Source organism: Cervus elaphus, chromosome 25, assembly GCF_910594005.1.
Source record: "Cervus elaphus chromosome 25, mCerEla1.1, whole genome shotgun sequence".
NCBI classification, from domain to species: domain Eukaryota; kingdom Metazoa; phylum Chordata; class Mammalia; order Artiodactyla; family Cervidae; genus Cervus; species Cervus elaphus.
Window position 1 is genome coordinate 5,449,884 of NC_057839.1, and position 25,802 is coordinate 5,475,685.

Below are 25,802 nucleotides of genomic sequence, written 5' to 3' on the forward strand. Positions count from 1 at the left end.
GACTAATGGAGACAATCTTCAGCAAATGGGATTATGAAATGCCTTCTTCACTGAATGTTCACTGAGTTTACCATCTCTTTTCTGGGCAGCCTCAATCCAACCACAAGCTGGTAGAGTTTAACAAGAAGGAATAGGAGCCCTGCCAACCCACCCCTCATCCCCAACAGTGTGTAGCAATTACTTAATTATATTATTTCAGTAGTCTGCTCAGCCATGCAAGTTTGACTGGACTCACATGTATGGGGGTCTTATCAAAAGAATGAGCCAGACTTTAAAGGAATTCAGACTTTGGGAAGGAAAGCCATTTAATACTAAGATGGAAAAAAATCTATCCTCATCCCCAGTCCTGCTTCTTCAATCAGGTGACCATAGTCTGGTCACCAGGAAGGGACAGTGTGCAGATTAATAGACTGTGAACTTATCTACAAGGCTGCAAGGGTGGATGGGCAAGTACCAATGCTGTTTTATCTTAGTCTTATTTATGTTTCTGGTAAGATGAAATGGACAGACAGGCTGCTGGATTTCATGATCTTAAATGTTGCAGAGAAATTAATTGTGGAATCTTAAAATTCAAGCCCAAACAAGACCCCATCCATCTGCCAAGCAGTCTCAGGCCCCAGGCTGAGAAGCAGAGTGATTTAAGGTACCCCCTGGAGTAGCTACAGCTGCAGGACAGTCATCCTCACAAGTCCCTTCTACCCTGTGATGTCCTTACTCTGCTGCAGACTCTAAGGTACACACAGCTTGAGATGACAAATCCTAGCTTTGGGATCAAGGGGCTAATCAAAAATGAAAATGACTCAGCCTACCAGATGATCTTGCATTGTTATGCCCTGCCCACTTCTGTTGTACTTACAAGTGTCAATATTTTAGAAAACTGCCAGTTTAGATATATGATGTTTTTCTGGGTATCTGCTTATAACCCTCCTCTGTCTTCCTGCTCTGCACAACATTTTTATTTCTTTTCTTTGGGATGATAAACCCAGGATGAGCAAGAAGTGCTGAGCATCACTGAGATGTAGCAAAGTGCAATGGGGGTTTTGCACTTGGTGGGAATCTAGATTCGAAAACTAGGATATATGACCGGAAGCTAGGCAGGTGCTAACTCGAGTCCATGAAATCCTCAGCCAGCAGGGCACGCACTCAGGTGAGACTGTGATCAGGTGTCCGGCAGCAGCTAAACCATCCAGAAGTCATTCTGGTTTTGCAGGTGGAGTGGCTGGTAGCCTGGGGCCTTCGCTAGGAAGTCGAGAAAGCCTGAGGGCAGTGGTTCCCCACCTTGGGGGGGCAGAGGGGATGGTGCCCAGGAGCTCAGATCCACCAGAAGCACTTCTTCTTCACCTTCTTGGTTTTCCGCCTTAAGTCCTGTTTCTCGGGAACTGGAGGCTCTGCTGGAGACTTTGGTGGGGGAGAGGCCTCCTCAGCTGGCTCTGCTTCCTCCAGACTCTGTAGAACTTCATGGAACCTGCCTTCTTGCTGCCGGAAATCATATTCTACACTGAAAAACACGGAGAGAAAGGAAGGAAAGTAAATTCAAATCGGCACATGCTGATTGAACGTCACCAAGTGTCCAACAGACAGAGAAGAGCCTGGGCTTTGGGATCAAGTCCCAAATGCTGAGGTGCCTGCTGGCTGTGCGACCTTGGGGAAACTGTGCAGTCTTTCTGAATCTCCAGTTTCTCATTGATGGAATTGGCATCTGTAACACCTTCCTCTCAGGGATGTTTCTAAGTTTAAATGAAGCACATAACATGGCAGCCTAATAGTAGATGGCCAGTTAAAATCGTTCCACCTCTCTCACATTTATTTAATGCTCCTGATTGTTCATTATTTTTACATACATTTTATGCATAAAACTGCCTCATAATACAATATTTAAGTAATACAGAGAAATATGTGATAAAACTAACAACTCAGTTTCCTTGTCCATAAAAAGGACCTAATAATGGCCCCTTTCTCAAAGGCTTACTTTGGAATTAACATGTTTATAGTGAGGGACAGAGAAGCCTGGTGTGCTGCAGTCCATGGGGTCACAAAGAGTCGGACATGACTTGGTGACTGAACAACAACAAATCTGTATTAATCGAGTGAGAGGATATAAAGGAAGAACCTAGAGCAGTGTCTGGCAGGTAGTGAGTCACCTTGGGGTGTCTGTCCAGTGATAAGGTGCTGTTTGGGGCTTTGTTCGTCACATGTGACAACCGTGATGTGCCTTTTCGGCGGCACCCACTCTGATCCTGGGTCTCTGGGAGGTGATGTGGGCATAGCAGACCAGCTCAGTGTCTGTTTAACAACAGCCCCTTTTTAGCCCTTGCTGGGCAGGAGGCTTTGACCAGTTATGACGCTTCACAAACCATACAGGGTTTTTCCTCTTCCGGGTGAGACATTTCCTTTCCTTCCTTGGTAAACAAGGAGAATGCACCATCTCTGTGACTCTGCATTTCCCCACCTCCCACACTCCCACGCTGGTTGCTCATCTTTGGGCCCTCTGAGAGTTCTAGTGTGAAACCAGGTAACAAACACAGCTACAAGCTTAAGAGCCTTCTCGCAAGCATTCTGGCTCTGGCAGCTCCTCTGTAGGTAAATCTCCTAGACAATTAAGGGCAGAGGCTCTGGCAGCTCCTCTGTAGGTAAATCTCCTAGACAATTAATACATAGTCTGCAGAGATGTCTGCAGGAGTCAGTCTTTGTGGCCCAGCTCTCCAGGCTCTGAGAAGGCTGAGCCAGACTTATAAGACAGGCTGACCATCCCTGATGCCCACAGGCCTGATTCCCAGGCCCTCAAAGGTCAGGGGGAGCCTGAGCACCCACCCAAGCCAGAGCTTTGGCTCTCAGCCTCCGACGCTCTCAGCCCCTGAGGACCCTGGTCCCCAGTGGTATCGTATTTACCTCACAGACCTGTGTACAGATGAGACAATGGAGTCTGTACATTAATCACTCCAACATATACGCATAAAGTAACTGAAACAGAAGTGGAGATCAAGAGATGCCCATTAAAGGAGAATATTTAAATATGTCTGTATTAAGGAATAATATGAAGTAAGCATAAGTTTAAGGCTCCCCAAGGCTCATTGTTAAGTAAAGAAGCAAAGCCAAGAGCAAGATATAATATATTAATAGTAATAACATTAATGGTGATAATAATAACAGCAGTAGGGGCTTAACAACCATGCTTAGGGACCATCAGGGATGGGTGTCTGATTATTTCTGTATATTTGATAAGCTTCCTCCAGATTTTCTTCTCTTCGACTTACATTCTTTCACTTTCTATGCCTCCCTGGTCTCCTCTATAGGGACATCCTCTTGGGTGTGTGATTTATATAATGGATGTGTAATTCAGGCTGCGTTTTTCTAAGCAAAGCTCTATGACTGACTGATTAACTGTGAAATCGTGGCAAAGTCATTTCTCATGTTCAAGCCAAAGTCTCCTCAACTGAAGAGTAAGCATGGTACTACTCATGGGATCTCAGTGATGTATAAACAATAGAATGCATATACAACACTCAGTTCAGAGATAGATACCAACAAACATCAAATGATATTCAGCTAGTCTTTCAACAAACATTTATTGAGTATCTCCCATGCACCAGGCCCTTGGTTAGGTACCAGAAGTGGAGTATTAAAACAGACAGACAGACAGGCATTATCCCTGGCCTCTTCACACTGGTAACTAGTAACTCTGTGTCCTTAGTAAATGCTAGCCAATATCAAGAGCTATTAGAGCTCTTCTAACCAAAGCTCAGAATTTTGCCAGATCAGTGAAGAGAAGCATCCACAGACACACGCTAAGGCTCCCACTTCCAGGATGTACCCAGCATGCTCCCCTGCCACTCCTGAAGCTGGGCTGGGTTCTGTCACCACTACCCGCAGCTCCCTCTCCCCAGTTGGAATTTAAGGAGGTGGGGTCAGAGGCTGGGGGAGCATTGTCTCTGGCAACCTCTTGTTGCTTTAAGGAAGGAATCTAAAACGATTAATTAACCCTGATTCTCACCCTCTCTTGTATTAATTCACATGCAGAGAACATCCACATTCATAGTTCTCCTGACTCCTGAAATAACCCTGCCTCTTTCACCAAGGCAAAAAATTACCTTCATCCTAGAGCATGGGATAGAGCCAAAGAAAGTAGGCACCCTCTGCTCATTCTAGGAATTTCCTCAGCTTTTAGAGACAGGAAATTCCATCCACCCATTCATCTTACCGTCAATCATCCATCCATCTGTGCATCAAACCATTCCTCTGTCCATCCAGTCAGCCAGCCAGCCATCTAACCATCCATTTATTCATCAACCATCCATTCATCCATACAGTCATCTGTTCATTCATCTGGCCACCGCCCATCCATTCTTCCATCTATCCATGCATGCAGCCATCCATCCTGTTTTAGGACTGACACTTTGCCTAGTTATAGGGACACGACAATGAGATAGAGAGATGTGGGTGCTGCTTTTGTGGATGTAGCTTCCCAGTGTATGATTAAACTAACAATTGCTTTAAAATCTGTCTTTTATATATCTCAGCAACCCCTACTGTCCAGCTCTTCATCCATGTATCTCTACCAAATTATATGAACATACACACAAACCAGCTTCCTTCTTCTCCTTATGTGTGACATTTCTCTGACTTCTTAATTCAAGTAACAAACAGCCATAACAAAGCACCTGAGTGTGTCAAGACTCATAACAGTGTCCTAATACTGGTTAGAAACAAACACTGCTCTGGGTGTGTTCACATGTGTATAGAACTGGCAGGCCTAGAGACAGGAGAGCCAGGAGACGGAATGTGACGTCTGTGTCAGCTCACACGGCGAAGCGCGGCACACTGGAGCGCTCAGAGACGGGGCTCTTGCGTGCAGCTCTCCCGGGTTTGAACTGAGGAACTGCCGCTTACTGGCTGGGTGACCTTGGGCAAATCGCTTTTCTTCCTAAGGCCCAAATGAAGACAGAGGTTCTGAAGTGACCTTACCAGGTAGTTGTACAGAGGGGGACAATAACAGGGGGAGTGTCCTCATGTAGAATGGGGTCTCTGCCCACTCCACCAAGTCTTTTGTCTTCCTATCTCAGGGAGTGAATGCCTCACCTCCTCACTCATGCCTTTGGCCCTTCAGTAATTGTATACCTTGCCAGAAACATCAGTCTTCACCCCCTCCCCGCCATGTACATTCAGGGAAGAATACACTCTTTATATTTCTATGGAAACACCACAGGATTCCATTATAATCACTGGGACTTAGGGAGCTCCGCAGACTGCCCCCACTGGTCTTGACAATTTAAAGGGGATTGAAAGTGACTTTCTTTTCAAGGCCAGGCAAATACAGAGTATAGAGAAGCATGTGTCCTTTGGAAAGAAATTGATTAATGTTTTTTAGGCCAAAGTAATTTATTAACATAAAGGAAAATTGTCACTTTTTTTCTTACCCATCCTTTTGACAAACTACTGTTTAGTTTAGAAGGGAGGAGAAGGAATACATTTTATTTTGGTCACAGCTGCCTTATAAATGGGCAGGGGCAGTGCCCTCTCTCATGTCTTTCATTTTGAGGCTGGGTAGAGAAGAGGAGATCCCCCTCAACTTCCTACCTGGCTAACCCACACCATATTCAACAACCTCTTGAAAGAGGGATTAAAATGCCTGCTTGAAACAATTCAAGCAAACTTTTAGCAGAGTATTGTTTGCAGATTCTGGAGAATGACTGCCAAGATAGAACACCAGTGACTTTTCCAACCATCCCCCTCTTCTCTCCCTACCCCTCTCCCTTGTCATCTTCTCCATCCACAGGAAGTGCAGGGTGCTTAGTTTGTAGAGAACTCTGACTCACAGTGGTCGGGGGCGGGGCGTGGGTAGCAGATGGTGGTCAAGAAATTGTGACATTATAGGACTCAGGCCCAGAACCATTGAGGTAGTTTGGAGCTTTCAGAGCCTGTAACGTTGGTCCTCTAAGGACACATGGAATGCCTGAGCCCTGTCCAGGGCTGCCCAGCTCAATGTCTGGGCAGTCTTAGAGCCATTCCCAGACAAGAGGTCTGTGCGTGGTGCCACTTTGCATTTAGAAAGTGAGATGTGTGTAAACCAAGAATGCAAGCAAGCTTGAAGTTTTCCATCTTGAGGGCGCCTCACTAACCTAGCTGACAGATCAATGCTTCAGCCATCATGCTAGGTGGAAAACTGAAGAATGTTTTTCTAGGTAATTGGAAGTAGCAAGAGGCCTAAGTCATGGCTTGTCTGGAAGAAAAACTAATGAGAAGGAAAGAGTAGGTAAATGTGCAAATGCATAAAGCAAACAAGAGTCAGATTCTGGATATAGCATCTTGGCTGGGCAAAGAGAAGTTGGGTGAGACACAAGAAGATAAAAGTTTAGATGGAAATAAACAATAGAAACCTCTTACTTTTATATAGCACTTTCAAACTGCAAACACACCAGGTCTGTATTTTCATTTTACCTTCATGATAGTTCAGGAATCTAGGAATGTTGTTTTCCCTGTGTGAGTTGGTGAAGGGAGTCACATCATGACTTATGATAAGAATCTCAGCTTGCTTTCCTGACCCCTAGTCCTCTCTTTCCTAAAAAGAGATCAGATGTTTTAGCCCATGGCCTAGCTGTTACCAGGGTCTACTCTAAGAAGAAAATGATGTAACTAGAGAGTATAACTAGAAAACCCCAATCACAGAAAACTAATCAAACTGATCACAGTTTTGTCTGACTCAATGAAACTATGAGCAATGCCGTGTAGGGCCACCCAAGACAGATGGGTCATGGTGGAGAGTTCTGACAAAACGTGATCCACTAAAGAAGGGAATTGCAAGCCACTTCAGTATTCTTGCCTTGAGACCCTCATGAACAGTATGAAAAGGCAAAAAGATAGGACACTGAAAGATGAAATCCCCAGGTCGGTAGGTGCTCAATATGCTACTGGAGATCAGTGGAGAAATAATTCCAGAAAGAATGAAGAGACGAAGCCAAAGAGACAACACACAGTTGTGGATGTGACTGATGATGGAAGTCCGATGCTGTAAAGAACAACACTGCATAGGAACCTGGAATATTAGATCCATGAATGAAGGTAAATTGGAAGTCAAACAGGAGGTGGCAAGAGTGAACATTGACATTTTAAGAATGAGTGAACTAAGATGGACTGGAATGGGCGAATTTAACTCAGATGACCATTATATCTACTACTGTGGGCAAGAATCCCTTAGAAGAAATGGAGTAGCCATCATAGTCAACAAAAAAGTCCAAAATGCAGTACTTGGGTAAATCTCAAAAACGACAGAATGATCTTTGTTCATTTCCAAGGCAAACCATTCAATATCACAGTAATCCAAGTCTATGCCCCAGCCAGTAACGCTGAAGAAGCTGAACAGTTCTATGTAGACCTACAAGACTTTATAGAACTAACACCCCAAAAGATGTCTTTTTCATCATAAGGGACTGGAATGCAAAAGTAGGAAGTCAAGAGATACCTGGAGTAAAGGCAAATTTGGCTTTGGAGTACAAAATGAAGCAGGGCAAAGGCTAACAGAGTTTTGCCCAGAGAATGCACTGGTCAGAGCAAACACCGTCTTCCAACAACACAAGAGAAAACTCTATACATGGACATCACTAGATGGTCAATACTGAAATCAGATTGATTATATTCTTTGCAACCAAAGATGGAGAAGCTCTATACAGTTAGCAAAAACAAAACCAGGAGCTGACTGTGGCTCAGATCATGAACTCCTTATTGCCAAATTCAGACTTAAATTGAAGAAAGTAGGGAAACCACTAGACCATTGAGGTATGACCTAAATCAAATCCCTTTTGATTATACAGTGGAAGTGACAAATAGATTCAAGGGACTAGATTTGATAGACAGAGTACCTGAAGAACCATGGATGGAGGTTCGTGACATTGTGCAGGAGGCAGTGATCAAGACCATCTCCAAGAAAAAGAAACACAAAAAGGCAAAATGGTTGTCTGAGGAGAGAAAAGAAGAGAAGCTAAAGGCAACGGAGAAAAGGAAAGATATAGCCATTTGAATGCAGAGTTCCAAAGAATAGCAGGGAGAGATAAGAAAGCCTTCTGCAGTGATAAATGCACTGAGGAAAACAATAGAATGGGAAAGACTAGAGAGTTGTTCAAAAAAATTAGAGATACCAAAGGAACGTTTCATGCAAAGATGGGTGCAACAAAGAACAGAAATGGTATGGACCTAACAGAAGCAGAAGATATTAAGAAGAGGTGGCAAGAACACACAGAAGAACTATACAAAAGAGATCTTCATGACCCAGATAATCATGGTGGTGTGATCATTCACCTAGAGCCAGACATCCTAGAATGCAAGGTCACATGGGCCTTAGGAAGCATCACTATGAACAAAGCTAGTGGACGCAATGGAATTCCAGTTGAGATATTTCAAATCCTAGAAGATGATGCTGTGAAAGTGCTGCACTCAATATGCCAGCAAATTTGCAAAACTCAGCAGTGGCCACAGGACTGAAAAAGTCTGTTTTCATTCCAATTCCAAAGACGGGCAATGACAAAGAATGTTCAAACTACCGCACAATTGCACTCATTTCACATACTAGTAAAGTAATGCTCAAAATTCTCCAAGCCAGGCTTTAAAAGTACGTGAATCATGAACTTCCAGATGTTCAAGTTATATTTAGAAAAGGCAGAGGGACCAAAGATCAAACTGCCAACATCTGTTGGATCATAGAAAAAGCAAGATAATTACAGAGAAACATTTACTTCTTCTTTATTGATTGTTCCAAAGCCTTTGACTCTGTAGAGTACAACAAACTTTGGAAAATTCTTCAAGAGATGGGAATTCCAAACCACCTTACCTCCTCCTGAGAAATCTATATGCAGGTCAAGAAGCAACAGTTAGAACCGGACATGGAACAACAGACTGGTTCCAAATTGGGAAAGGAGTATGTCAAGGCTGTATATTGTCACCCTGCTTATTTAGCTCATATGCAGAGTACATCATGTGAAATGCCAGGCTGGATGAAGCACAAGCTGGAATCAAGATTGCTGGGAGAAATATCAATAACCTGAGATATGCAGGTGATCCCATCCTTATGGAAGAAAGTGAAGGGGAGCTAAAGAGCCTCTTGATGAAAGTGAAAGAGGAGAGTGAAAAAGTTGGCTTAAAACTCAACATTCAAAAAACAAAGATCATGGCATCTGGTCCCATCACTTCATGGCAAATAGATGGGGAAACAGTGGAAACAGTGTCAGACTTTATTTTCCTGGGCTCCAAAAAAATGCAGATGGTGACTGCAGCCATGAAATTAAAAGATACTTGCTCCTTGGAAGAAAAGCTATGACCAACCTAGACAGCATATTTAAAAGCAGAGACATTACTTTACCAACAAAGTCCTGTCTAGTCAAAGCTATAGTTTTCCAGTAGTCATGTATGGATGTGAGAGTTGTACCATAATGAAAGCTGAGTGCTGAAGAATTGATGCTTTTGAACTGTGGTGTTGGAGAAGACTCTTGAGAGTCCCTTGGACTGCAAGGAGATTCAACCAGTCCATCCTAAAGGAGATCAGTCCTGAATATTCATTGGAAGGACTGATGTTGAAGCTGAAACTCCAGTACTTTGGCCACCTGATGCAAAGAACTGACTCATTAGAAAAGACTCTGATGCTGGGAAAGATTGAAGGCAGGAGGAGAAGGGGACAACAGAGGATGAGATGGTTGGGTGGCATCACCGACTCGATGGACATGAGTTTGAGTAGGCTCTGGGATTTGGTGATGGACTGGGAAGCCTGGCGTGCTGCAGTCCATGGGGTCGCAAAGAGTCGGACACAGCTGAACAACTGAACTGAACCTGGGTCCTGGTAGGTGAGGACACATGGTAATTTAAATGAAGAAGAGGTTGGATATAAAGAAGAAAAAGGACTATCTTTTATGGAATGAGCTCTATTCCATACTTCATACTACAAGTTTAGTAATTCTCATGCCTCATGTGATTCTCATAGACCCATGAGATAAGCATTATCTTCATTTTACAAATGAGGAAACTGAGGCAAGAGGAGGTTAAATATTTTGCCAAGGGCACATACTAGTAAGTGACAGAGCAAGGATTTGAGCCTAGACTATCTGGCTCCAGAGCTTGTGCACTAAGACACACAGCGCTGAAAGAACAGTAGTATTCAATATGTGTGAGATCCCGGTCACCAAGTGAGTGTGGGATGGGATGGTGACCCCAGCCCAGTGCACCTAAATGACCTCACATCTCCCTGCAGCACAAGACTCAATGTGGCCTGGGCCACTGGAGGATCCTTCATGATCCAGTTGACCAGCCCACCCTCCCATAGTATTTCCCGATTGCAAGGATGCTCTGACAGGGAGACTGTGTACTTGGAGAAGGTAGGCACCCTGTAGGAGGCTGCATACTCAAGGTAGTGTCTGGGCTCCGCTGTGTCGGGTCTGACTGTAGACTGCTGAGTTCTGCAGTAGCCCTTTGCTCATCCTTCTCAGCACGTGGGTCTTGCTCTTTTATCTAGAGACATGGTGATGAACCATAAATCCAGACACTCCAAGCAAGTTGGCTGAGAAACTAATGATCCATGGCATCTCCCTGAAGACAAAACCACTTGCAAGTCTCTATCTCTTCATCTCTGTTGGAGTGTTTCTGTGGCTCCTCTCACCACAGAACCCAGGTGCACCACAGATTTATTGACCTCCTGTAACTTTCTTTTTAAAAGAATTAGCTGTAAGAATCAATGGGTTCTGCGACGGTGGTTGGGTTCCTGTCCACTTGGATAAATCACACCACTTTGGAAAGTGTCTCTGGGGATGAATCACAGTCCAGGAAAGTAGAAACTTCAGTTAGCTTTTTTTTTTTTTTTTTTTTTAGTTTTCCCCAGCCTGGAAGGAATATTGTTCCTAAAACTTCCTCCGAATGACCAGTGTGCTCATTATTTATAGGATACAATTTTAAGCTTCACAGATCACAGCCATTTCAAGCCGGCAAGCACGCCCCTTCTCCTTGGGCATCTGTGCTGAGAAGTCCCTGGAGAATTGCAGGTTCTCTTCTTGGTGCATAAATAAGCAGGGCCACACTGCAGAAATCTCCCTGCTGATCTCCATCTGTGGGAGAGGTCTGCACTCTGGGTGCCGTGGCTCTCTGTTGAGAATGCCTTCACATTAAGTCCTCAGGAAGAGAAGGCCATCTCAGAGAACTGTAATACAAATACTCACTGCTGGTGCAAGGTCAGAAGGTAAGAGGGGAAGGGATAGGAATGCCTTCTGAAAAAGGGACTGGTTTAAGCCCTAGATCTGGTGGATCCTGGACAAATCACATGGCCTGCCCAAGTCTCTGTTTCCTCATCCATAAAATGGGAATAATAACCAGACCCATATTTAAGGGTTCTTGGGAGTCTGAAAAGTAATGATACATGTACACTGTTTAGTAAAATGCCTGGCACAGTGCCTGGATCAACAAATAGGAATGATTGTAGCATTAACTTGACAGAGAAATAAAGATTGGGTCATTCTGTGGTCAACTGTGACCCACACACCAGCAGCCATCCATTTGTTATTCCTGTGAAATTCTCAGCTTGCTTGATGTTATATTTATGGCATGTTTCAGCCTGTTTAGCTATTAATACATTAAAATAGGTTTCATTTTTATTGCAGACAAATTGCTGGTGCTATAAATCCTCTTCTTTCCCCTTCCATACGAGGGAAAAGAAGAAAGGGGTAAAACATACCAAGAGAAATGGGGGCTAATGGCAAATGTCTGGGGGACCAAGCCGTCAAGGCTCAGAGAGGTTTCCACAACATCCCCCCAACTTTTTGCCTGTTTTCAAAAGAGACAGCTTGAGCTGTGTTTGGTGGCAGTTGTTTGAAGGGTGCTGTGAAGTGCTGCCATTGACCTTCATGTTCCTGCATTTGAATTGAACACTGGTCAGTCCACACTGCAATGACACGGTAGCAGCAAAGGCATCTGTGACTCCTGGAAAGAACACACATTACTGTGCTGTGCGCTTTGTAATTACTTTTCTCTGCAGACTGCACTGCTGGCCAGACAGAGGACTGCGGCTGCAAGACAAGGCCCTCACAGCGCCCGTGGCTCCATGCTGGGAGAGCATCTTAAACAAATTCACAGACCTAGGTACATTGCATTTCTAGTGAAATGCCTTTTTCTCTGGTTAGGTGATAGCTTTAAGTGGCAGGCAAGGCCAAGGCCCAGTGGCCAAACTACTGAACCATCGAAGGAAACTCAAGAAGGTTCTCGGCACCTCTGACTGCATGACCCCAGGTGACTCATGTAGGTCTCCAGAGCCTCTGTCCTTAGTTGGATGAAGGCTTGGCTGGCCTTTCTCCTACAGGGCGCACAGCTGTGTGGCTTTGCCCTGTGTTCCAGAGAGACTCCTTATGATAAATTCTGAATGTCAAAACAGTGAGGGGGCACAAGAACCAGGATGGTGGCCGCCGGGGACAAAGGGAGGTGTTAGCGGCAAAGCTCCTTTTGTATCTCCCTAACTTCTGCCTAGCTTGGAGGATCGTAGCAGTGGAGGAGTCGGTAATGATAAAAAAAAAAAAAAAAAAAAAAAAAGGCAGCCTATGGTCTGTAGAGTTTGAGGAAATGAGAGGATGCTTCGCGCACATGCCCTGGGTCAGGAGCCTGCATGACTACCCCTCCCTGAAGCGGGGTAAGTGGGGCTGGACGGCACTCTGCACGCCCGCCCTGGCGGGTGTTTGTGATCGCTCTTCCAGGACACCCCAGGGGGCAGTTCCTAACATGCAGGCTTCTGGCCCGGGAACAGAATTGGGCTCTAATTGGCCTGCACCTTAATTGGAGGAGGAAAGTAAGCAGGGATTACCATTCTGTTCCTGCTCTCAGATGAGGCCTGAGGAGCTGGGAGGTGTGGGAGGAAGGAGAGATTACAAATTAACCCCTTAAATAATGCAAGATGAGAGCCTGGCCCCGACACGGACCAGCAGAAGCTTGTTTTCTCTTCTCATTGCAAAGAGGAGGCATCATATGACACACTTTGTGAGCAAGCCCCTCTCCCTCTCCCTTTCCCTCCACCCTCATCTGCGCCCTTTAGTTAGGTCTGTTCATGACCACTAACCCTGTAACTGAAGCCAAGCAGAAAGGCAAAGCATCTCTCCAATGATGCATTTAAAACAAAAGCTAGTTTCTGGGCTAGTTCATCAGCAAGACCTTTCTATGTCACAAACGTTTCTAGGAAATCAACTGCCACCTCCTCCTTTCAAGACTCTGACTTTACCTAGTTGAATGTTTCTCGAACTTCTTCAGGATCAGACTTTCCCAGGAGGCTGGCTATACCTACAGATTCCCATCCTCCTCCCCACCTCTCTGAGCCAGCAGGTTTGGGGCTTGAAGGCCAGCAACAAGTATTCACAGGTACCTAGGAGGCCGCTGCCTTCGAGAACAGCATTTAGATCCTGCGTCATAAACACAAACCCTAACTGTGCGCTTGGCTGAGGAGAACTCAGCCATACAACATCCCACTGAGCCCTGATACCCTGCAAGCAGGCCTAGCCTCTGAAGGCAGCATGCCGTGGAATCTGGCCAACAGGCAGAGAGGACGAAGTTCCAACCTTGATATCGTCATTTATTAGTTCAAGTGCCTCTCTCACCCTCAGTCTCCACTGTCTAACATGAATAACGTGCCAGTCCCTGAACCTCAGTTACCTCACCTGTAAAATGGGAGTGTTTTTACCTATCTCATCTGGTTGTTGGGATCAGATATGAAAACAAAATGCATTTACAATGACCTGTAATTGGTGCATGTGTGCATGCTAAGCCACTTCAGTCGTGTCTGACATTTTGCAACCCTGTGGACTGTAGTCCACCAGGCTCCTCTGTCCTTGGGATTCTCCAGGCAAGAATACTGGAGTGGGTTGCCATGCCCTCCTCCAGGAGATCTTCCTGACCCAGGGATCAAACCCACATCTCTATGTCTTCTGCATTGGCAGGCAGATTCTTTACCACTAGTGCCACTGGCAAACCCCAGTAAATGGCAGCTCCCATTTCTTTTCCCTTATTTTCACCCCAACAGATCCTTGTCTTCCCTTAGCTGTCAGAGTTGTAAAAATCATCAAAGTCAAATAAACCAACCTCCAATTAGATGTGAGTAGTTTATCAATTATGAGGATTTAATCCAGGTGCATTAGTTTCCTACTGCAGCTGAAATGAGTTACCAGAAGTTTAGTGGGTTTAAAAAAACACAAATTTTGCTCTTAGAGAGCCAAAGGTCAGAAGTGCTCCAGAACTGTAAATGAACGTGTCAGCAGAGCTGTGTTCCTTCCGGCATTTCCAGGAGAGAATGCGTCCCCTGCCTTTTCCAGCCTGTAGAGGCCGCCCGCCTGCTTTAACCTGTGGCTGCGCCACTCCCACCTCTGCTTCTGCGGACACACCTTCTCTGACTCTCTCTCTCCTGCCCTCATCTCTCCCTTGTAAGGGTCCATAAGATTACATTAGGCTCACCTGGACCCTCCAGGCTACTCATCCTGTCCTCTAAGATCCTTAATCACACCTGCATTGTCCCTCTTACCAGGTGAGGCGATATATTCACAGGGTCCAGAGTTAGAATGTGGACATATCATGTGGACATTATTCTATCTACTACACTGGGTTTTGATGTTTTGCTAAGAGGACCTGCAGACCTAGTGCCTGAGTTCCCTCTTCCAAAGAGATCACTGGTGTAGTTCAGATACTGTAGAGGGAGATGGGATAGCCTGGATGGAGTTTTCAGTTTTCCACAAATCAGACTTTGCTTTCCTACCATACTCGGTACAGAAGTATTGGGCAAGAGTGTTGGAAGTCCATGATCAACAAGGATCTCAGTGTCTTGTGAATTGCATCAAGTTCTGGGAGTCATCACAGGAAGACTTGATTAGGTTCCATCTTGTAGTGTTCCAGGTATTTGAAAACTGGCAATCCATGTACTACATTCAGTTGTTGTTGATTCAGTTCCAAAAGATCTACTGAAGACCTACTGCACAGAAGCGTTCCTTCCCTAATAAGATTATTTGATTAGTTAAGACCTTCTGTTTCCCCACCCAAGGGTAGGGACACACAGAAGTTGTCACACTGATTTGACTTTGGTTGTTGTTTAGTCGCTCAGTCGTGTCCAACTCTTTGTGACCCCATGGACAGTAGCCCTCCAAGCTCCTCTGTCCATGGAATTCTCCAGGCAAGAATACTGGAGTGAGTTGCCGTTTCCTCCTCCAGGGGATCTTCCTGACCCAGGGATTGAACCTGAGTCTCTCACATCTGCACTGGCAGGCGGACTCTTTACCACTAGTGCCACCTGGGAAGCCCACCTTGACTTTCAGTTCAGTTGCTCAGTTGTGTCGACTCTTTGTGACCCCATGAACCGCAGCACGCCAGGCCTCCCTGTCCATCACTAGCTCCCGGAGTTTACTCAAACTCATGTCCATTGAGTTTGTGATGCCATCCAGCCATCTCATCCTCTGCTGTCCCCTTCTCCTCCTGCCCCCAATCCCTCCCAGCATCAGGGTCTTTTCCAATGAGTCAACTCTTTGCGTGAGGTGGCCAAAGTACTGGAGTTTCAGCTTTAGCATCAGTCCTTCCAGTGAACACCCAGGACTGATCTCCTTTAGGATGGACTGGTTAGATCTCCTTGCAGTCCAAGGGACTCTCAAGAGTCTTCTCCAACACCACAGTTCAAAAGATCAATTCTTCAGTGCTCAGCTTTCTTCACAGTCCAACTCTCACATCCATACATGACCACTGGAAAAACCGTAGCCTTAACCAGACGGACCTTTGTTGGCAAAGTAAGGTCTCTGCTTTTTAATACGCTATCTAGCTTGGTCATAACTTTCCTTCCAAGGAGTAAGCGTCTTTTAATTTCATGGCTGCAGTCAGCATCTGCAGTGATTTTGGAGCCCCAAAAAAATAAAGTCTGACACTGTTTCCACTGTCTCCCCATCTATTTCCCATGAGGTGATGGGACCAGATGCCATGATCTTAGTTTTCTGAATGTTAAACTTTAAGCCAACTTTTTCACTCTCCTCTTTCACTTTCATCAAGTCTTTTTAGTTCCTCTTCATTCTCTGCCCTTTGACTTTAGGACCATCTAAATAGCTGTCTCAAGCCTGCCACTGCTTTTCATCCTCTACCCCACCCCAGTCAGTGTGGCTATTCCCTTCTTTGAGGGTTCTACTGATCACTAACTATGTATTAGACACTGGCCATGACTTTGAGATACTGGTCTTCTGCTGAAGGAAAGAAACTCATAAACCCTGTGTTGCAACGTCATAAGAGAAATGGTATAGCAGAGGAATGTGCATGCCAAGGGGCTCTTTCTTGGGAAGGAGTGAAAGGCTATTTAGAGGAACTGGCTTTTAAGCTGCAAGACTACAAGTTTTCCAGATGAAGCAGGGCAGAAAAGGCATTCCAGGAAATGAAGAAACTTATGTATGATAGAACACCCAGTATTTGAAGCCAGCTGAGTAGTTCGCTGTGGCTGGGAAGAGATAGGAGACCCAGCAGTTAAGAAGGTTAGTGTCACATTCAAAGGGCCTTGAAAAATTAGCTAAAGGAAACAACAGGAAGTGGGACAAAATTGTTTAACAGGGGAGTGACATGATCAGATTCTAGTTTTCAGTAAGTTAGCAACCTGTGTGAAGAATTACTTGGGACAGACTGAAAGGGATCTATGGCAAAAAGGCCAGTTAGCATTTAAGTGATGAGGCTCTTTATGGACCAGAGATGAAGGTAATGAAGCTAAGGGGCTGGATATAGCAGGTAGAATCAGTAGCCAGTTTGATGCGTGTTGTAAAGGAGAAGAATGAGACAACGTGGGCCACAGTTTCTTTATGAAATCATGGTCAGCAGTGCTGAACAAATAAGAAATGTAGGAAGAGAATTTTGTGGAGGAAAATATGAAATGTATTTTGGTATATGGTAAACTTGATAATTTGAGGTACATTTGAGATATCAAGATGGAAAGATTCATAGGTAGTATATGTGTATGTATGTATGTATGTATGTGTATATATATATATACATATAAATATATATATATATAAAGAGAGAGAGAGCACTCATAAAAGAAAAGATAGAGGAAGGTGATGTCACTGACATTAAAATCTATGAGTGCCGTTGAAGCCATGAACAGAGGCTGAGCACAAGAAGAGGAGACAGCCTGCCCAGGAAGACCCCTGAACAGACAAGAGCTCTCTGTCGTCTCCTCCTCTCTAGCACCTTTCACGTCTTATGTGGCCAGTCTGTCCCATTCAGAATGGTTTAGTTTGCTTCTTGCTCTTTATTTCCATTTCCTAAGAAACACACCTGGATGATAGGAGAAATTTTTTCTTTCTGAGCAAAACTTCCAATTCTCTTCCCTTAAAATATTTGAGGCATTTTAACTTAAACCAGGTAGACGTTTTCCTGGGAGCTACATCCATAAAATAAAGGCATGATCAGTGTAGTCAAAGACCTCCAAAGAGGCTCCGCGATTATTTTTTGAGTGACTGTGAAGATGAAGTGCAGGGAGATGTGACTGCAGGAGTAAAAACTGGACTGAGAGAAGGAGGAGGGAATGTGGCTTGGAGAGAGCTCACGACCTTGAGAAGAGGAAAGGAAGAGGATTCCTTAGGGCACTGTTTTCCCAAATTGCAATCACTGTTTATCACCTCCAAGGTTTTTGTGAAACTCCCCACACCACTTGCACAATTATGTACTTAATTTTTTCTCCTTAAATCAATTCACTTTTTAGACTAAAAAACATGTATACAAAACAGGCAATATATCTTTTGAAAATGGAGACCTGCATAACAGTGAATATATAGGAGGGTTAGTTTTGAAAGTTAAAAGCTTCCATAAAGAATTAGAAATGATTACATTCTGGTTGGGAACTGTTGCTTGCCCATGGCTATGAACTTGAAACATGCTCACTGTTAGCAAAGAACTGTGATAAGTAAGCGTTAGAAAGGTTTTGAAGACATTCTAGCACCAAACTCAGATTTTTCCCTCTAGGTAAATCAGAAGAATTGAAATCAATTTGAAAAGAGAACAACCTTCTCACTAAGTAATTCCATGCTATTTAATTTTGAGTACTACAGGAGGCATTCAGAAACCTTCTCAGTAGCTTGTCCTAGGAGTAACGCTAAGGAGAGGTGAGGAGAGTGTTTGGGGACTAAAACAGCCTGGAACCAGCTTGAGTCATAGAGCCAATTCCTACCCCCTTCCCTTGGGTCCCACAGCAGTCAGGGCTCCAAGGGGTTTATTCTTCCTGGTGTATGAAGGTCCTGAGAGTCACACATGAGATCTCTGGGCATCCGTTTTAGTGCTGTTCTCCTTGGGAAGGGAGGATCTATCACAGTGAACCTTAGAAAGAAGAAAGCCAATGAGGCTTTGAGGAGCAGTGGGCAGAAGACTCCTCTTGGAGCTGAGATAATGATTCGGATGGAACCCTTGACCCCACTTGTCTTGATGGAAGCAAGAGCATAGCCATAGCCTTCAGCTGATGGAGCCACTTAGAAAACCTTATGGATTGCTAACTTAGCTGCAACATCTCCAGGGAAGAAGACCCGGCAGGCAGTCCATGATGCGCCCATGTGCTTTATGTACAGTGACGTGCCCTGGGCGTCCGTCCATCATCAGGGAGAGAGCCTGCAGCTGCGCAGGGCCCGGGGATGACTGTTCCACATTGCTTATTTATTAGTTTGCAAGCTCTGACTGTCCAGGACACAACACAGGGTTTGAAGCCATTTGAAATGTTAAAAAAAGAAAAAAAAATTGACAACTCTCGTCTTCCCTCTGTTACTAAGACAGGGATGTTGTACTGATCTCTTTGCTTTCATCAGACTAATTGCCTGTTCCTTCACAATGGCTTAGATAGAACGACATAGATACTGTCTGGGAGAGCAGTCTGGCTTTGAATGGTAATGAGGGGTAGACACATGCAGTGGCTGCTCTTCTTGGAAAACTGGAAAGGGATGTGTAGATGAAGGTTTGCTAACCCATTCAGGGGTGAGTTTAGACTATTTGCTTGGGACATTTGAAGTAAGTACTAGAAAAATGTAAATATTCTCATACTGGTTGGAAGGTTATAGTTTAGGCAAATATTACCACTTTTAATTCAACCTAGAACACCAGAATGTCAGAACCGAAAGGGACCATAAGAACCATCTAATCAAAGGCCTTCGTTTTTCAGATAAGGAAGCTCAGATGCCAGAAAGGATTTGCCCAAGGCCAGGGCATGAAACTCAGAGAAGATGGGAAAATAATCGTCTGTCCCTTTAACTTAGAGAAGCTAAATAGAAACTCATCTTAAGATAATAGGAAATATACCATTTGGCTGCTGGGAAAAAGGGACTTTTCAAACTTTAAATGGAAGTTATTTAAAAATATTTTTTGTTGTTGTTTAGGAGGAAAAGATTTTGTCCTCCCTGAATCTAGACGTTTAATGAGTATTGTCCTCCTAGTGATAGGAACTTTGCTTATGATAGGGGATATAAAAAAAAAGAAAATAAGGAACAAGGGTAAGCAATTGATGAGACTCCTTAATTATTCTTTCCAATGCCCAAGCCTTTTCCAGAGCTCCCTTTTAAGAGGAGATATTTCACACTAAGGTAAAGGACATATTTTTGTGAGCAATCCTGAAGCTCCTGGTATTTGATGAAAACACTTTGTGGTCCTGTGACTTTTGGGTTTAAAGAATTGACAATTCAGTGAGAAAATGTCCAAGAGCTCAGCTGAGGTGGGAGCCTCTGACTTCCAGGTGCCCATCCCTTGCTAGGGAGAAATCTCAGGATTCTACTGCAGAGAATGAGACATAACAAACACACACACACAGGCAACCCAGTTGGGCTTCAATGTGCTCAGACCCTTGCTGCCTTTCTCATCGAGAGAGAAAAGTAATAGAGAAAATCACACAGAATTAGAATCAAACAGAATTAGATGCCATCACCTGAATGACTGCTTTTGACCACTTTTCCACTGTACCACTGAAAGTAGACTGCCAGCTAAATGGGCATTGATCGTTCCAGTAATAATAGGAGTAAGCCCTTTGATTGGTACAGAAGTTTACTGTTACAAAAGGCATTCCCATGTGTCTCCTCATTTATTCCTAATGGCAACTCTCAAGAGGAATAATTGTCTCCACTCTGCAGATGAGGAGACTGAACCACACATGTTAGCAGATGTAGTTTTGGGGATTCTGACTCCCAGTTTAGGGCTCCTATCACTGTATGATGTTTCCCTTCTGTTTCTTCTAAACATTCACTCTAATGCAGCAACCTTACCTCTTGCTGGAAACAGTGTACTTAGAACTGAATATACAGTGCTTATCACAGTTCTTGACATATTGTAAGTGCTTGGCATGTGGTAGTTACTGTGGAGGAACAGGATGTGTGGTACAACAGTCAGGATCATAAATAGGGCTTGGTATCAGAAAGATATGGGTCTGAGGCCTGAGTCTCTGAATATTTGATTTGAGATCCCCTTCAGCTCTTTGAAAATGCTATATGTGAGTGGGGCCAAATGACTAAACTTCCCTGAGGACATGAACACCTACTTCAAGAGGTATACTGTGAAATGAGATAGAAATGGACATGCAGAGCTTAGCAAGGTGCCTGTGCTTAGTACTCAGTGAGAGGAAGGGTGATGATCTCAAAAGGATTTGCTCACAGACCTTATTGTGAGGAAACAAAGCAATGCCTTCTTTGAAACCAGATGTTAACACTTCATAGTCAAACAACCTTGTGTTTTTTTTTTTTGTCTCATGTATCCAAACACCCTCTGTCTTTGCCCTTTCTTGACTTTCTGCATCTAAGAGAGATTACAAGAGTGTTCCATGGACCCCGCAACGTCTCTGCTCCACAGAGCAGGTCTCAGTTGTGGCCAGGTACCTGTATATGATGCACGCCGTGTTCTGGCAGGTACTGCAGTTGTTGAGATCTTGGCCAGTTCGATAAAAGTTGCGCCTGCAAAATAGAGCATTTGCTAGATAAATCTATGGGCAAACGCCCCCTGGGATGCACACATTCTACAGACTCATTTCCTGCAGCACAGCACTGTCCTTCTCATGATTTCCGAAGTCTGAAGTTTCATGACCATTGCAAACAAAGAAACAAGAAATCCATATTAATAGGATCTCATGTTTCTAGAATGCTTTATAGATGTTTAAGCACTTTGAGATCTGGATTTTCTTCATGCTGACAGTAATCCTCTGAGATGGGTCAGTTATTCTTACCCCAACATGAGAAATGAGGAAACTGAAGGACTTTGTAAATGAGTAGAGGAAGATGATTAAAACTCCTGATCCCTTTAGGTCAGTACATTTCTCCCTGTCTCGTCACAGTGCTTCTCTCTTGTAAGGCAATGTTGACTCTGATTCACAGCAGCAAATGCCAGTTAATTAATTCTTCCTTTTCCTACCCTTTTGTTGATTAGCTTTCACTATTCCTTTTTCTCAGTCTTTAGGGAACTCTGTTTCAAGGAAGGAGCATCCCACACCTAAACAAATAACTGCCTTCCTGTCCTCAGACGGATGCTGAGTCACCCAGGAAAGTATTTTGGAGCTTCTTTCTCTTTGCGGAATTATGATCTCATTTCAGTCCCTACTTAGCTGGTCCATGATGGACTGGCTCAAGCCTTCCAAGTGTTTAGTGGAGGGCAAGGTCAACAGTAAGCTTAGTGCCTACCTCAAGTCCTCTGTGACAAGCACACAAATAGCTGAAATACCATGCAAATGTAGTAAATCCCTACAGGGATAGGGTTGGGGCAGACCCGCATACTGTCATTCTCCCCTATCATTTATTGACTGTGCCCACATCTTAATAAAAAGTAACTTTTGACCCTGCTGTTTCATTGTCCCCTTTCTCCAGTCTATTGTCATTTGGAAATAAAAACCAGTCATTGGGGAAATCCACCAAAGCCTACAACCCAATGAAGCCCGGTCGGAACAAAGGGAGACCATTGTTTATAATTTGGGGAAATGATAGAATCTCAAACATTTTGGAGACATTTTACTAATGGAAGGCAAGGTTCTCTCTCTGCCCCTATCCTCCCAAATGACTTTACCCTGCCCCTGCTCCCCCAGGTCCACCTTACCCTTCTGTGAGAGCTCGGGCTTTCTCCAAGTCTTGAATCACATTCAAAAGGACTTTAATTTTCTCTTGGTTTGAGTGCAGAGACTCCTCCACAGATTGCAGCCTGCCCTGGAGGTCACAGAGCTCTCCCTGCGCCAGGTGAATTGGGTTAATCCCACCAGTCACTCTCTGCTGCTTGGTCTCCCTTTTCGGGAGAGAGGAGGGGAGGTAACCGCTTCCTGGACAGTTCTGAAGCTCTGGGATGTCTGACTTAATGGGGTTCTTTGCCGTCTGCTCCTGGAACACAGGGCCAAATTCTGACTCACTGTTAGTTTGGAGTGACTGCAGATCCTGGTAGTTGTTACTGGATGAAGAACAGTCTGAAGCCCCCCCTGGTTGGGCTGGCTGACTGTGGGAGCCAGGAGGAGGGGAGCTGTGAGTCCGTGGATGTGAGGGAGCACACCTTTCCGTTGACCTAGATGACAGAGGGCCAAGGTCTTTGTCATCGGAGTTATCTTTGGGCAAAAGCAGTTCAGGTTGCAGTTTCCCTGTGCCAGGCGTGTGATTGGCTCTCCTGGGGGCATTTAAGCAGGGGGCGGTTCTTTCTGAATCTGGTGGCAGCTCTCTTCTTCCGTCACCTGGATGCCGGTCAACCAAAGGGGGTATGGAGTTGCTAATCTCAGCAGGCCCGTCTGGGCTCAAAGTAGACTCCCTTCCTCCCCAGGTAGGACTGTGGTAAATATCATCTGGGACCTGAATGGCAGCTGTTACTTTCTCCAAGGCTCTCCACGTCCCAGCTTCAAAGCATATGCTTACAGGCCCATTGCTTTGCGCCTTGGACATTCTAGGGAGAAACGGGTGGGACACCTTGACCCTTCGAGGCCCATCCTCAAGATGCTGAGCCAGCCGTAAGTAGGCAAGGTCAGAGGACACAATGTCCTGCTCAGAGAGATTGCCGTTCACCTGGATGGCATCTTGGGATGCTGTCGGCATTTCCACCAGGGACTTGCTGGCTGTGAGTCTCTTCCTTTTAAAAACCGGGAAATGCTTCCTGAGACTGGGGGAAGTTTGGATCGCGATGTTCCGAAAGCCCCCTGCCTTCTGGGACCTGGGAAAGGAGAGTGAGTAGGTGGGGAGGTGATGGTGCCTGGAGGCCTGAGTCTTGCCCATTACAGCCGGGTCCTCGGACGTCTGGACATCCACCTCAGCTAGGCCAGGTGGAGTCTTACTGGTGCCATCTTCCTTGAATCGGACCTGCTGAGATTTGCTCCTGCGGTGGTGAGGTTGCTTCACCAGCTCCACAGACTCTAGACTGTTACGTTTCAGAAGCACAGGCCTCACTTTCATACTTTGCTGGGCCATTGAGCCTCAGTTGAAAGGATTAGGACCATACACTTCTCCTGGGCGCATTTCCTTAGGTCTTTGGAGCAGCATCTAATGACAGCATCTCAGACACAGAGATCTGCCTCTGAGTATGGGCAGCTCTGTTGGCCATTCCCAGCCAGTAGGTTTTACTTAAGGGGAGAGGGCTCTCCGTAAGGCTTCCCCTGCAGTTAAAATATTATTCCATTGCAGTGGTAGTTACCACTTAGATAAATAAGGAGTTAGACTAATTATTAATCCTTTGATCTACCATGAGAGCTGGTGGGCTGTTTATCAAGGTAGGTTGGCAGGCAGTTCTGATCCTGGAAGAAGCTTGCGATCTTGAACAAAAAGACAACAAAAGTACCATTTAGAGGAGAGCGCCAGACTCCCAATGTGTGAATTCCAAAAGAAACCTGCTACGTCTGGAACATACGGCTTCCTTTCCGGGAGCATCGATTCCCAGTCTAAAACTACAGGAGCCTTAAACACATCTTCTTTCCATCACATGTAAACAGGTGGAGAAATAAGTGACCCGGGGCTTGGCTTCTTTCCTGGTACATGATGCTCCTAATGGAACATCCCTATTTATGTCAATCAAAGCTTCCTCCTTTGAGGCCATTGTTTTCTTTCATGCTGTCTCCCTTCTCTTCTGTGAGCAAAACTTAACTTCCTAAATGGCCTCACAGAACCCAGTGGGGAGTGACGTGGACTTCCAGGGGCATTCAGAGGGCAGAGTCCCTGCTGTGCCGTCGTGGCTGAAGTTCACATGTGGGGAAAGTGAGCCACATTTGCTGCCTCTGGGTATCTGAGCCCAAAACTTTGTTCACTTGGGCTTGGGGTCAGGGACCTGGTAGTCTTTATCAGCACGCAAAGGGAGTCTGAAAAGGAAAAGACAAAAAGATGCAACTGAGAACACAGTTCCTGTGGGCCTGGGGTTTCTCTCCAGACTCCAGTCTCCCAGCTGAGGGCTTCTGAGTGGGTGGTCTAGAGGTGAGTCAACTTGCTGCCTTTGTGTCTGTTCCGCTAGTGAGCCGGGCACCTGTGGCTGCCGGGCCTTGAAGCAAAATGCCTGTCTGCCTGGATCATCTCCTCCTTTCATTCCCCGGCATCACCCAGCCAACTCCTATTCAACCATGAAACCCCAGCTTAAATGTCTTTCTAATGACTCCTCCCTCACACACACATCTGGTGCTAGATCATATCTGGACCTCCCTTAGATTCAGTATATTTGTATCACATTCTTTAAAGCACAAATTTTATTATCCCTAAATAATCATTTCTATGTATTTATTTATGTGCATCTCTCCCACTACCCTGTAAGCTCCAGGGTGTCAGGGGCTAAAGCCTTTTTTTTTTTTTTAACTGCTAGGTGTTTCTAGCCCTCCTTCAGGCTTACTGTGAGTGTGTAATGAGCATTTACTCAAGGAGAGGATGGCTGAATACAGCCAAGAAGAGCCCAGGAATGGGGATGGGCATCCTAGGGTATTCTGCTAGGGCAATCAGATGGTGAATTCTCTCTGCTAGGACTGAAACACTTGCTAGAGAACAAGATTTTCACCTGTTTTTTTTTTTTTCTTTTCATTTTTAATTGCTTTCTAGGAGATGAGTGTGCATAAATTCTCCATGGAAAGTGTACCTGGTAATAGTAACAGTTACCACTTACTGAACACTTATTTTTATCGTGCTGTGGGCTTTACTTGCATTTCATTACAACCTTTGTTTATCAAGTACTCACTAATGCACCAGGTACTGTTCTAAGCACTTTCAAAGCCATAGCTCATTCATTCTCTACCCTATAGAAGTGGATACTCTTATAATCCCATTTTACAGTTTGAATATGCTAGGGCCCAAGGACATACAGCTTGTGACAGAGCCAAGGTCTGAACTTAAATAGTCTGGCACCAGAGTCTGTGCTCTTAAACTCTGACTCTACTGCTTTCCCAATACTGCATTATCTCATTAATCCTTAGAACAAAACTATGAGGTTTTATGATCCCCAGTGGACTGATGAGGAAACGGAGGCTCAGAGATATTAAGTACCCAGTGGAGGAACTGAGAGATGAACCCAGGAGTCTGTGATTCCAAAGTCTGGGTTCTTACCCATAAGGTGATGATTTTGTCCTCTTGGGATCTTCCTGGTACTCAGGGCAGTGATTTGAATACAGAGTTTGAAGACCTGTGCAGGTCTTCGAGATGCAGGTGACTCTGCCCTGGCCTGTCCAGGGCAAGTGAATCTGTTTGTTTCAAGTATGAGGTGAAATGAGGCAAGTGTGAAGCCTTTGTGTGTTGAACAAATGATTTTAAAAGACAATGAGAGTGATAAAATAGTCCATCAGTATTTGGGTGCCTTTGAGGGAATATTCTGTCTGTGGCACTCAGCCTTATCGTAAAGATCAAAACCTCTGTCTTCTC

General features: G+C 44.8%; 2 protein-coding genes across 3 annotated transcripts in view; one reads left to right on the plus strand and one right to left on the minus strand.

Moving 5' to 3' along the window:
* DOCK2 (dedicator of cytokinesis 2) overlaps positions 1-25,802 on the plus strand; it is a 484,628-nt gene that overhangs the window by 249,075 nt on the left and 209,751 nt on the right. The window lies entirely within an intron of this gene.
* INSYN2B (inhibitory synaptic factor family member 2B) lies at positions 1,312-23,840 on the minus strand. The gene is made up of 3 exons (XM_043887431.1): positions 22,048-23,840; positions 20,844-20,918; positions 1,312-1,498 (listed from the first exon to the last, which is right to left on the minus strand). The coding sequence occupies exons 1-3, from the start codon at positions 23,385-23,387 to the stop codon at positions 1,312-1,314; spliced, it is 1,602 nt and encodes a 533-aa protein (XP_043743366.1). The 5' UTR covers positions 23,388-23,840.